The following is a 13835-nucleotide window of genomic DNA, read 5'->3' as shown; positions in this document are numbered from 1 at the left end:
CTGTTCAACGTGGCGTTGGCAAAGCTACCACGGCTCCTCGACAAACTTCCGAATGTACAGCACGCCCTGTACGCCGATGATGTAACAATCTGGCTGACCACAGGGTCGGACGGCGCCATTCAAGACGCACTACAGGAAGCAGTAAATATAGCACAAGAGTATGCAACAGCCGGTGGACTCATCTGCGCAGCTGAGAAGTCGGAGCTCTTGCTTCTAATAAAAAAAGGCAATAAAGCTGATGTACCACCGGCCATCACATGGAATCTCAATGGCAACGTTATTCCAAGGGTAGACAGACTACGTGTACAAGGCTTTCACATATAACATAGCGGGAAGGCCACACACACCCTACACATACTCCGCCAACAAATCACCCAAGTAACGCCCATGATAAAGCGCATTACAAACCGCCGACAAGGACTCCAAGAAAAAGAGTTACTCCGGATCGTGCAAGCCCTCTTAATTAGCAGATAACCTACCACTTCCCCTATCATAACCTGACTCAGACCGAGACCCACCGGATGGAGACCCTCCTCCGTACAGCACTAAAGACAGCGCTGGGACTATGCCAACAAGCGTCCACACAGCTCCTCCTACGACTCGGGGTGCGCACCACCATCCGCGAACTAGTCGAAGGTTATCTCAACAGCCAATTGCACCGTCCCCAACGAACAATGCAAGGATGCTTCATTCTATCAAAGTTAGGATACCAAACACCAAGAAAACCACAACAGGAAGACCGCACACTTGTTGCGCTTAGCATTCGCAACAAAATTCACGTGGCCCCAATTCCCCGGAATATGCACCCTGACCGTCATAAAGGCAGACGAAAAGCAAGAGCACAAGCCCTGGCTCGACTCTTTGGTGATGACACGTCGAACACCGACGTTGACCCACTAATCACAGAGACGTGCCTAGTACGACTAGACGTGATGTCTAGTCGTACTAGATAGTACAGACATTCTGAAGGTTTCGGCCACGCTCAACACTGTGGAAGAGGCTGCTCTCGCCCTAGCCATCGTACACGCTGCAACCATACCGGCACCGGATGGACCCATCACAGTGGCCACTGATTCACAGAACGCCTGCAGGACTTTGGCACAAGGAGGGTGACACCCCACACACACCGCATCCTTACATCATTACACTCCACAGCGTTACACAGGGGGCCCTACCATCTGCACAACTGGACACGCCTCTCTCCATGGTAATGAACACGCTTATGTGGTTGCTCGAGAGCTCGCTAACCGGGCGCGATTGGAAGAGCTGTTCAACCCAGACGACGCACCGACAGAACCACTGAACTGAAACAACTGAAACTCTACAACATTACAGAGGTAGCAGGCGACACTTCCCTCAACCACATAATTCCCTTACCCCAGAAGATGCTGTCGCGTGGCGACAGCTTCAAACTAATTCATTTCCCTGCCTCTATTATTTTCACCTCTCCCACCGCTCCACACACACACAATATTCATCATACTGTCGCTACTGCGGAGCAAAGCCCACAGTATATGATAGCACCTGGGAGTGCCAACACCCTCCAGGTTACTCCCCTATTCCTTCACCTTCACCTTTCTCCCGGGAGACTGCGCTGACCGGCTTAGACCCGCAAGAGCAGCGACGGCTGATCCGGCGAGCACGCCGAGTGGCGTGAGCCTATGGGGCCCTGAACTAAGGGCTCCACCCTACGAGGAAGTCACCCTATCTCATTACAAATAAATGTTTTCTCTCTCTCTCTCTTTCTCTCTATGTGTGTGTGAATTCAGCCCGAGATGCGCCTCAATACTAGTGTTCGAAGGCATCTCCTTTAGACATCAAAGCATACTGCTTTCAAAGATGGCCAGAATGGGTACACACCCTTTTGGGGTTAAGAAGCAGGCTGCTGAATGCCGAGTTTAAAACGTCGTAATTCAGCAGTACGTGATGATGTGATTGAACTTTATAGAGCAGACGAAGTTATGTCGTCGCCTTCCTTGTGGGTGGCCTCTTCAGTCCAGGTATCCATGTGACCTAGCCGCCTGCCTTGCCCTGTTCACTAGCTGACGCTGGTCATCAGGGTTGAGGCTGGTGAGCTGGTTCTGCCACTGCTCCAGTTGTGCGGTGGGGGATAGAGGGGATTACGGTGTTTCAGTCACATTCCCATACCATGTGGTGCAGGGTGTTCCACGTGCGTCAGAATTCGTAGTCGTATTCGTGAAGTGTTGTGTAAATGAGATGGTACGTCGTGCCGAGTGGGAAAGTGTTGGTCTGAAGTTGTCTAAGTCATCGCGTCTTCTTTCGACAGCTTCGGGTCTGCCAGAATATAAATGTTTCTCCCCAGTCTGTGGTGTGCGCGTATATCCGTGTATCTGCAAGCACGCAAGGAGACAGACTAATGGTCCCTCCAGATGAACCAGTGCAATAGGTGAAAGCCCAAAATATATTTAGATACCAAAATTTAACGAAACTATGAAGACGAGATTCGAATGCGTCGGAAAATTTGCGCTATACACTGTTGCCTTGGGCAGTGTCTCATGTTCAAAATCCAGAAGCATTATTTCTGTCTTTTGAAAGACCCGATATAACTCGCGGTGTCTAGTTATCCGCGGTGTCTTGTTATCTGCGACATTTCAAGTGCGTGAGTGCCGCGATCTGAGTGTCTCATCCATGTGAAGAGGACGATGAAACTCAGCATTGGTGGAACGAGCGCACAGAAGAAATAACTCGAAGGCAATGACAACATAGGCGGCACGCGCCGTGAATTCAAAACATGAAGCGTTTAGCCAATATGTGGGTTACACACGAGTGCCAAAGCAGAAAAGAAAAGAAAAAGAATTTGACGCCAGGGAGCCGAACAAGCAAGCGTGGAGGGATGAATGAATGAATGAAAAGCTTTTATTTCGGCAGGATTGTTACAAGAGTAAGAGCGGTTGCTCAGACATATCCAGCCCTTCGTTTCCTTAAGGAGTGGTTTTATCCTGCCGTGGAAGCTCCGCTTAACAGTCTCGGAAGAGAACAACAGTTTACTATAGGAAGCGAGGCACTGGACGTGGTAAGGGAATACATTTACTTACGGCAGGTAGTGAGCGCGGATCCGGACCATGAGAATGAAATAATCTGAAGAATACCGATGGGCTGGGATACGTTTGGCAAGCATTCTCAGATCATGAACTGCAGGTTGCCATTATCCATCATGAGAAAAGCGTATAACAGCTGTGTCTTGCCAGTACTCACGTACGGGGCAGAAACCTGGAGGCTTACGAAAAGGGTTCTACTTTAATTGAGGACGACGCAATGAGCTATGGAAAGAAGAATGATGGGTGTAACCTTAAGGGATAAGAAAAGAGCAGATTGGGTGAGGGAACAAACGTGAGTTAATGACATCTTAGTTGAAATCAAGAAAAAGAAATGGGCATGGGCCGGACATGTAATGAGGAGGGAAGATAACTAATGGTCATTACGGATTACGCCTCTCCCATACTTCTCCAACTACCCCGGTAATGTACTGATTGTGGCCATGTCGTCCTTGCAAACTTCTAAATCTCATCCGGCCACCTAACTTTCTGCCGCCCCCTGCTACGTTTCCCTTCCCTTGGAGTCCAGTCCGTAACCCTTAATGACCATCGGTTATCTTCCTTCCTCATTACATGTCCTGCCCATCCCCACTTCTCTTCCTTGATTTCAACTAAGATGTCATGAACTGGCGTTTGTTCCCTCACCCAATCCGCTCATTTATTATGCCTTAACGTTACACCCATCATTCTTCTCTCCATAGCTCGTTGCGTCGTCCTCAATTTAAGTAGAACCCTTTTCCTAAGCCTCCCGGTTTCTGCCCTGTCCGTGAGTACTTGTAAGACACAGCTGTTATGCTCTCTTCTCTTGAGGGATAATGGCAACCTGCAGTTCATGACCTGAGAATGCCTGCCAAACGCACCCCAGCCCTTTCTTATTCTGATAATTTCAGTCTCATGGTCCGGATCCGCAGTCACTACCTGTCCTAAGTAGATGTATTCCATTACCACTTCCAGTGCCTCGCTAACTATCGTAAACTGCTGTTCTCTTTCGCGACTGTTAAACATTACTTTAGTTTTCTGAATATGAAATTTTAGAACCACCCTTCTGCTTTGCCTCTCCAGGTCAGTGAGCATGCATTGCAATTGGTCCCCTGAGTTACTAAGCAAGGAAATATCATCAGCAAATCACAAGTTACTAAGGAATTCTCCATTAACCCTTATCCGCAATTCTTCCCAATCCAGGTCTCTGAATACACCCTGTAAACACGCTGTTAATAGCATTGGATAGGTCATAACTCCCTGCCTGACGCCTTTCATTATTGGGATTTTGTTGCTTTCTTTATGGAGGACTACAGTGGCTGTGGAGCCGCTATATACGTCTTTCAGTATATTTACATACGGCTCGTCTACTCCCTGATTCGGTAATTCCTGCATGACTGCTGAGGTTTCGACTGAATCAAACGCTTTCTCGTAATCGATGAAAGCTATATATAAGGGTTGGCTATATTCCGCACATTTCTCTGTGACCTGATTGTTAGTGTGAATATGGACTATTGTTGAGTAGCCTTTACGGAACCCTGCCTGGTCCTTTGGTTGACGGAAGTCTAAGGTGTCCCTGATTTTATTTGCAATTACCTTAGTAAATACATTGTAGGCAACGGACAATAAGCTGACCGCTCTGTAATTTTTGAAGTCTTTGGCGTCCCCGTTATAATGTATTAGGATTATGTTAGCGTTCTTCCAAGATTCCGGTGCGCTCCAATTCATGAGGCATTGCGTATACAGGGTGGCCACTTTTTCTAGAATAATCTGCCCACAATCCTTCAACAAATCTGCTGTTTCCTGATCCTCCCCAGCTGCCTTCCTCCATTGCATAGCTCACAAGGCTTTCTTTACTTCTTCCGGCGTTACCTGTGGGATTTCGAATTCCTCTAGACTATTCTCTCTTCCATTATCGTCGTGGGTGCCACTGGTACTGTATAAATCTCTACAGGATGCCGCGGACACTTGAACTATCTCATCCATATTAGTAATGATATTGCCGGCTTTGTCTCTTAACGCATACATCTCATTCTTGCCGATTCCTAGTTTCTTCTTCACTGCTTTGAGGCTTCCTCCGTTCCTGAGAGCATGTTCAATTCTATCCATAATATACTTCCTTATGTCAGCTGTCTTACGCTTGTTGATTAACTTCGAAAGTTCTGCCAGTTCTATTCTAGCTGTAGGGTTAGAGGCTTTCCTACGTTGGCGTTTCTTGATCAGATCTTTCGTCTCCTCCGATAGCTTACTGGTATCCTGTCTAACGGAGTTACCACCGACTTCTATTGCACACTCCTTAATGATGCCCATAAGATTGTCGTTCATTGCTTCAACACTAAGGTCCTCTTCCTGAGTTAAGGCCGAATACCTGTTCTGTGGCTTGATCTGGAATTCCCCTATTTTCCTTCCTACCGCTAACTCATTGATCGGCTTCTTATGTACCAGTTTCTTCCGTTCCATCCTCAAGTCTAGGCTAATTCGAGTTCTTACCATCCTATGGTCACTGCAGCGCACCTTGCCGAGCCCGTCCACATCTTGTATGATGCCCAGGGTTAGCGCCGAGTAGAAAATCTATTTCATTTGTGGTCTCGCCATTCGGGCTCTTCCACGTCCACTTTCGGTCCACTTATTGCAGGATGCCAGGGTTAGCACCATAGATTTAGGTGCACGTTAAAGAACCCCTGGTGGTCGAAACTTCCGGAGTCCTCCACTACGGCGTGCCTCATTATCATAAAGTGGTTTTGGCTAGTAAAACCCCATAATTTAATTTAAGATGATTGAGAAATGTGCGGAATATAACCAATCTTTATATATAGCTTTCATTGATTACGAGAAAGCGTTTCATTCAGTAGGTAGAAGCCTCAGCAGTCATGCAGGCATTGCGAAATCAGAGTGTAGATGAGCCGTATGTAAAAATACTGAACGATATCTATAGCGGCTCCACAACCACCGTAGTCTTCCATAAAGAAAGCAACAAAATCCCCATAAAGAAGGATGTCAGGCAGGGAGATACGATCTCTCCAATGCTATCCACATCGTGTTTACAGGAAGTATTCAAAGACCTGGATTGGGAAGAATTGGGGATAAAAGTTAATGGAGAATACCTTAGTAACTTGCGATTCGCTGATGATATTGCCTTGCTTAGTAACTCAGGGGACCAGTTGCAATGCATGCTCAGCGACCTGGAGAGACAAAGCAGAAGAGTGGGTCTAAAAATTAATCTGCAGAAAACTTAATTATTGTTTATGAGTCTCGGAAGAGAACAGCAGTTTACGATAGGTAGCGAGGCATGGGAAGTGGTAAGGGAATACATCTACTTAGGGCAGGTACTGACCGTGGTTCTGGATCATGAGACTGAAATAATCGAAAGAATAAGAATGGGCTGGAGTGCGTTTGGCAGGCATTCTCAGATCATGAATAGCAGGTAGCCGTTATAACTCAAGAGAGTGTATAACAGCTTTGTCTTACCAGTACTAACCTACGGAGGAGAAACCTGGACGCTTACGAAAATTATTCTACTTAAGTTGAGGACGACGCGACGAGCTATGGAAAGAAGAATGATGGGTGTAACGTTAAGAGACAACAAGAGAGCAGATTGGGTGAGGAAAAAAACGTGAGTTAATGATACCTTAGTTGAAATGAAGAAAAAGAAATGGGCATGGGCAGGACATGTTGTGAGGAGGGAAGATAACCGATGGTCATTGAGGGTTACGGACTGGATTCCAAGAGAAGGGGAGTATAGCAGGGGGCGGCAGAAAGTTAAGTGAGCGGATGAGATTAAGAAGTTTGCAGGGACAACATGGCCACAATTAGCGCATGACCGGGGTAGTGAGAAGTATGGGAGAGGCCTTTGCCCTGCAGTGGGAGTAGCCAGGCTAATGATGATGATGATGATGATGATGATGAAAGCAAAAATTTGTAAGTTAAAACACTTCCAATCTTTCGGCTTCCATCAGATACGAATGTATTAGGGGAACCGAGTGTGAGTTTCGCTGTCTTATCAGCAGCCGCGGCTGCTGCACGTGCCGAAGCAGGCAAAGAAAAAGCGCAGATTGCGTTCACCATCACTCGTGACCGAGCCTACAGGCTGATAACGCAAATATCCCCGAGCACATTTTCGGTGGTCGAATCCACCATATCTCGGACTCAGCAGCTACTGAGAGGCGGCGCTCGTGTAGACGTCAGCCGCCTGCTCCTGACAAGTTTGATTCCGACTGTACGAACAGCTTCTTGAATACGCATATGTCACGAAGGCACTGTTAAACGAATGGTGAGAGCGGCCGGTTTGATATGTAGAGAGCGACGGCTAATGTGACAACAGTCTTTCCGAATGATGTGGCCTATTGAACCAGCCTAAGAAACACAAGCCACATGGCTGCATCATACTTGTCCTTACTGTTCTCACAGTAATTCTCTTCAGGAAAGATACCGGGTGATGGGAAAGTAGGAAAGGTCGTTCCAGTCTACGAAACAGGTATCAGGAATTCTCCGTCGAATTATTGACCCATCTCAGTAACAAACGTGCCATGCAAAATCATGGAACATGTCATGTACTCTCGATTGATTGCCTTCGTGGGCAGTAATCATTTTTTCACCCTTCACAACATAGTCTTCGCAAAGGTTTCTCTTGCGAAACTCATTTAGCTTTCTTCGTTCATGAATTGCATACTAACCTTGACATCAATGTACAAACTGACGCAATCTTTCTGGATTTCGCAAAGGCATTTGATAAGAACAATGGCGTATGGAATTAAACGTTTCGAGAACTAAACTTGTAATATTTACGACGGCTAGAGTCACTGAACCCATCTTTTATTCTATCGGTAACGTGGCCATTAAAAAGTTCCTGCAATCAAATGCCTAGGTGTCCACATTTCTTCTGATTTGACATCGCACAAACACATTGAAAATATAACCAGGAAAGCATCCAAAACCCTCGGTTTCATTAGGCGTAACTTGTAGTTTGCAGATCAGGCTACCAAACTCTTAGCATACACAACTTTAGTCAGATCACTACTAGAATATGCCGGTTTCAGCTGGAACCCGCATCACGCTTATTTTGCTGATAAAATGGAATCCCTTCAAAATAAGGCTTCTAGGTTTATCACAAGGAAATACGCTCCTACTCCAGCATCACAGATATGAAATCATCTCTAAATTTAAGCTCACTTGAAAAGCGAAGACTTGTCACCCTGCTATGTCACTTTCACAAGCTCTATCACAATCGTTCGCCATTCACAGAATCTCATATCAAACTAGCACATCGCATTTCCCCCCAATTAGACCACTGCTTCAAATTGCAACCAAAGGCAGCTCACACCAAACTTATGCTTCATTCGCCATTGTTCCTTGCCATTTATCATTGGAATAAACTACTTGCAGAAATCGTTTCAGAAAATAATTACGACGCATTTGTGAACAAACTGAAGTGCTTTCTCTGTGCTGTTTCTTAATAGATTATCAGTGTATTCTTTTTTACATTATCTTGAGCATTGTGGTCCACGTGTGCGCGTGTTCTCAAGCACTTCTTTTATCCAGATATGTTCCCTGTTTTCCTGAGCGCATGTTTGTTTATGCTTTTCTGATTTTTCACTGTGTTATGCAATATGATCACTTTATTGGGTTTTTTCTAACCCCATATGCAATGCCCGTAAAGGGCCCTTAGGGTAGGCGACTGAAAAAAATAAGGTATCCCACCGACATTTGTTACTAAAACTTCAACTGTTGAACTTGGACCGTAACGTTCAAATTTGGATAAAGGAATTGTTGTCTAATCGCACACAAATGGTTTTAGTCAACAATAACCTATCAAGTACCCTCCCAGTAACCTCCGGTGTGCCCCAAGGATCTGTTCTTGGTCCCCTGTTATTTTTTATATATAATAATGATTTAGGTCAGTGTTTCTCCTGTAATATACGCATGTTTGCAGACGACTGCGCCACCTACCGCTCTATCAATAACTCCTCTGACCATACTGCTCTCCAAAACGATCTTAATAGTGTTTTTGAATGGTGCAGCAATACGCTGACGACCCTTAACGCCAATAAATATAAATGCGTATCGTTCTCCCGCCGTCGCAACCCTTCCTTATTCCCATATACAAATAATAACACACCATTACAATCAGTACAATCCTATAAATATCTAGATGTAACCCTATCTCACGATTTGTCTTGGCGCGCACATGTCACTAGCATTATCTCCGCAGCTAACAAAACCTTAGGTCTTTTAAAACGGGATCTACGGCACGTCCCACCAGACGTAAAATTACCAGCATATAAATCACTTGTCAGGCCGAAACTGGAATACGCGTCAGCCATCTGACAACGGACAACCACATGCACGGACAACCACGTTCGCAGCCTCTTTTTTCTTCCGTACCGCCACAGACTGGAACGGCCTTCCCACTAACATCGTCAATACCACTTGTGCATCTTCGTTCACAAAACTTGTAACCGACAATTTGGTTAAATAATTATTTCTCACGATGTTTTCGCTATCTTATAAAAGCCCACCCCTTATGTAATGCCCCTACGGGGTACTTTTAAAGTAATAAACTGAACTCTAGTGCCTGAGATTCATTGGCCGTGCCGCATAAGTGACGCGTTCTCACTCCGATATTGTTGTTGCCATCACTTACGTAAGAAGCGAGTCGACCGTGGGACTCAGTGAATGGGAGAAGCGCGTGACCTTTCAATGTGTTCCTTTGGTTGCGCTTCAGTTACTGCTGCAATAAGGGTAATCTGAAACACAGTCCGAAGGTACGACGCGGTGCGTCGCCTGCCGCAACAAAAGCGCGCGCGATATCACGGGTCTCTCTCCCCTATCTCCCGCGTTAATACGATTGACGTGACGTCAAGAGGTCGCGCAGATTCCTGACGCTGAGCGACGGCTCTTCTCGATCGGAGCCGCGCTGGCCATTGTGCTTCCATCGATGCCCAGCAATGCTCGCGTCGCACCTCCTGCGCTGCGCCGCGCTGCTGCTGCTCGTGTGCGCCGCCTCGGCGCGGCCCACCAGGCGACCGTTCTTCGTCTACGACCCCAACAACACAGGTGGACTCGTGTCGTTTTCTTATCCTAGCCTTACTGCGCAGCGTGTGCAAGACAGCGGTGTTCAGCTCGCTTCTACGCTCGCTTTCACTCGCCCAGTGAGCTGGCAGCCATGATCCGCAGTGGCTGACAGCTCACCAGTTGGCCGTAGGGGTCCATCGATTTTAGTTTTGCTGCGGAGATAACCACTCTTCAGAACGATGCAGGCTGGTACCGCTACAAAGCGCTTTGACCAGGGGCGCGCAGTTTATGTCGAGCTTATCTGCCGCGGTGTATCAAGCACTATGGCGTTCTGGTGCTGACCACGGCGTTACGAGCTTGACTCCAGGCCTCATCGGCCGCATTTTAATGGGAGCGGGACGCAAAAACTCTTCTGTACTGAGTTTCTAGTACTAGATTAACTCTTTGATAAGACCAAAATTACACCTTAGGCCCAGGCGCTCTCATTTGCCTCTCATTGCCCACCAGGTGCTGCAATTCCAAGTTGAGATCAATGAATCAATCAAACAGCCAACCAATCATTCAAGAAATCAGTGCGCTGAATTTGCAGACACCTAAAACTAATATAAGAAACGCTACTGAAACATAGAAAATGGATTCTCTCAGAAATGTCTGTGTCGATGAACGTTTTCATTATTTTTCCATGGTGCGCAAAATTGCACTGTGTGCCGTTACGATCGCGCTACGCATAGAGCAATATCTAAAGACTTGCCTTTAGATTATATCTCCTAGCAATATATAAATGTTTACCTTCGTCTGCGATCGGTGTTGTCAGTGACCTTGAAACAGTTTGTGCTTCCATTACCCTTGTTCACCCAAACATTACTATAGGTACGTTCTACCGCCTTCTCTCTAGGCCATGTTCATTTGCTAATGAATACCATCGCACTATTTGATATATGTTAGCAACCGCTTTCCTTCATAGCACACAGGGGTCATTGGCATCGCCAACTTTCCAAAAGTTCCATGGAACACCGACTCACACTCGTTATCAGCCTTTTCGCAAGAGGCTGACAACTTTTTATATACGTGCTCTTCCTTTTCTCTTTCACAAGTGCTAAGTGATGCTACGCAATCCTGCAATAATATAGCGAATGCCCTCGACCTAATTTTAACATCGCATTCTGACCTGGTAACTGGAAAGACGCATTCACCTGGCGTAGCCGCCTTCATTTCACCTTTAACTCCTTTAGCCTTAAACTCATTAACAACGGAAGAATATACGCGACTATAAAAGGGCTCATTTTGATGCGATTAGCAGAGAACTAACCATATTTCTTAATGCACTCTTACGAGAGTTCTGCATTCATTCCGTTCAGTGTAACTTGGACTTGCTTTTAGCCAAAGTAATTGGGAGACAAAAATAAACCAACTCATAATATTGCTTTAAACTCTAGCACCCCGGTACGGTCCCCAGATCAGACGCCTTGCTAACCAAACGTGAGCTCGCCTGCTGAATCACGATGGGCGACCTGCAAAACAGCATTCGATACTCGTGTCACTGCGCTCAAGCTTCCTAAGAACCACATTCTAGGTAGCATTCTTCCATCGATAATAACAAGTAATGTTAAAATGTTTTGGAGAATCAGTAACCCATCATCCAGCGATCAAACTATATTGGATGACTTCTCACATACCCGTATTCCTCACGACCAAAAATTTTTGAAAAACACGTGTAAAGTGTTTTGCGCACCAAAGGTGAATATGACTTGGCGCGAATGCCTCCCATCACTGTTGAAATGATTGCTGTTCTAAAATTATTTAATTATCTGAATATTAATTCTTCTCCCGCGTATGACACTGCTGTTAACACTAAGTTTTGATAAGGTGATACTGTTGTTAGTTCAAAAGCTTTTTCAGCAACTTCAACATACATTCCGCACTGCCTAACGAAGGACAATGGGGGAGGTGGGTCCTCTACATAAGTCAGGTAATAAAAACTCGCGCATTATTAACCTACCATTTCCATGACTAGTGCCTGTTGTAAACTATTGTATCATATAATTTTTTCTAGCATTGACAATTTCCTTTAGTCTAAGTCATTCTTCACTCCAACACAACATGGCCTTCTAATTTTTTTTTCTGTGAAAGGCCACTTGATAGGTTATATTGGATCTTGGACCGTTCTTCTAATGAGTACTGTATTTTCTTAGATTTCTCTAAGGTGTTTGCAAGATTTGTCACAGAATTCTGTTGTTCAAAGTAATCTAGGTCTAGATCCTAACCTCCTCACCAGGATTGAGCGTTTGCTAACAAATTGCACTCATTTTGTTGTAGCTAATAGGTACAGTTCTTCTTTTAGTGACGTTCATTCTGGCGGGCCCCAAGGTTCGCTTCTGGGCCCTCTCCTATTTCTTATTTATTTTAGCGGTGTTTGCGGCAACAGTGTCCTCTAACATACATTTCTTCGCTGGTGACTGTGTTATATTTTGCGAAATAACCGATGAAGACGACGTTAACCAACTACAACTTGATCTTAACTCCCTAGCCAAATGGCGTAACTCTTCGTAAATGGCATTGAACATTAGCAAGTGTAAAACACTATATGTGTCGCGGGTGAATCGCTATCAAAACGTTTCCTGCCTTAATAAGGTTTCTTGAGGAACAGTTAACTCATAGAAATATTTTAGTGTCCATATAACCACTGACCGTCACATTGAATTCACACCGAATACGTTATTAAGAACGCTAACCGCACGTTAGGGTGTCGCCATCATAACATATCTACAGCTCCATCTCATCTAAAATACCCATTGCATATAACTTTACTACGGCCTAAATTAGCGCATGCTAAATCCATCTGGGATCCCGAACATGATAACGTATTTACGTCCTTAGGTCATGTCGAAAATAATGCTTTTCGTGTTATCCGTTCTAATTAAAACATAACCGCGAGCATAATATCAATGAATTCTAACCTTGGCCTTCCTTTGGTGTTTTTCGCCGTAAGATTGTATGTACGTTTAGCACTTTTTCACAGGCTTTATCATCTTTTTACATTGCATGTACAGTTCCTTACCAAATCATGTGTGTATGCCATAGTACTGGTCGCAGTCATAAAGTTAGGACTGATCTATGTCACACAAAGCCTTTTTCTCAGTCTATCTTGCCTTGCGCATCTGCAGATTAGAACCACCTCCCTGCTGATATTGTGGCTATTAATAATTAGCCCTCTTTTGTATGAGTTTAGCCAACATTGCATAACTATTAGGAACTCCGGCATCTTTGCTGTATCTTTTCATTACACATATAACATCGTATAGCAAGAAACCTTGGTACTTCACATTGCTTTTTCTTTTCCTCGTCTTTTGTCACTGCATTTGTTGTTTACGATGTACCATATCTTGCACCTTATATTGTACCACTCTCATAGACGCATCTACACACGAGCGGGGGGCAAGGGGGCACTGGCGACCCCACTCTCAGGATTGGGCGAGCCAAAGTAGGTCATTTGCCCCCCGGGAATGTATGCGCCTAAAGTCCCAACCAAGATCACTTGGGCCTACAGAAAGCGGCTTGAAGCACTGATAATGGGGTCTGGCCTCTCCACCAGCTGCACGTGGAGTCTCGGCTGCGTTTGTTCTTCAGCGCACTCATCACTTGTATTTATGAAGAACACAGATTCTACGTGGTAACAGTTCGTAAATTTCACCACCTCTGCAAGTCTGCAGTAGACTTTGAAGTCTTGATCTAGACATTGATTCGGGCTACGTGGTCTGTAAATAATGCAATTGAACCTCAGTAGTGCAA

At 45.3% G+C, this 13835-nt stretch overlaps 1 protein-coding gene across 2 annotated transcripts in view; it reads left to right on the top strand.

The window, feature by feature from the left end:
- Positions 1-9905: 9905 nt before the first annotated feature.
- LOC126518639 (high choriolytic enzyme 1-like) overlaps positions 9906-13835 on the top strand; it is a 205700-nt gene continuing 201770 nt past the window's right edge. For both annotated transcript variants that reach the window (XM_050168423.2, XM_055064866.2), the window contains exon 1: positions 9906-10088. In XM_050168423.2, the coding sequence (XP_050024380.1) occupies positions 9980-10088 (109 nt within the window). In that variant the 5' untranslated portion in view covers positions 9906-9979. The remainder of the gene's footprint in view (positions 10089-13835) is intronic.

The sequence above is a fragment of the Dermacentor andersoni genome, chromosome 1, assembly GCF_023375885.2.
Source record: "Dermacentor andersoni chromosome 1, qqDerAnde1_hic_scaffold, whole genome shotgun sequence".
NCBI classification, from domain to species: domain Eukaryota; kingdom Metazoa; phylum Arthropoda; class Arachnida; order Ixodida; family Ixodidae; genus Dermacentor; species Dermacentor andersoni.
Note: the sequence above shows the minus strand (reverse complement) of the source record. Positions and strands in the feature narration are given on the sequence as shown.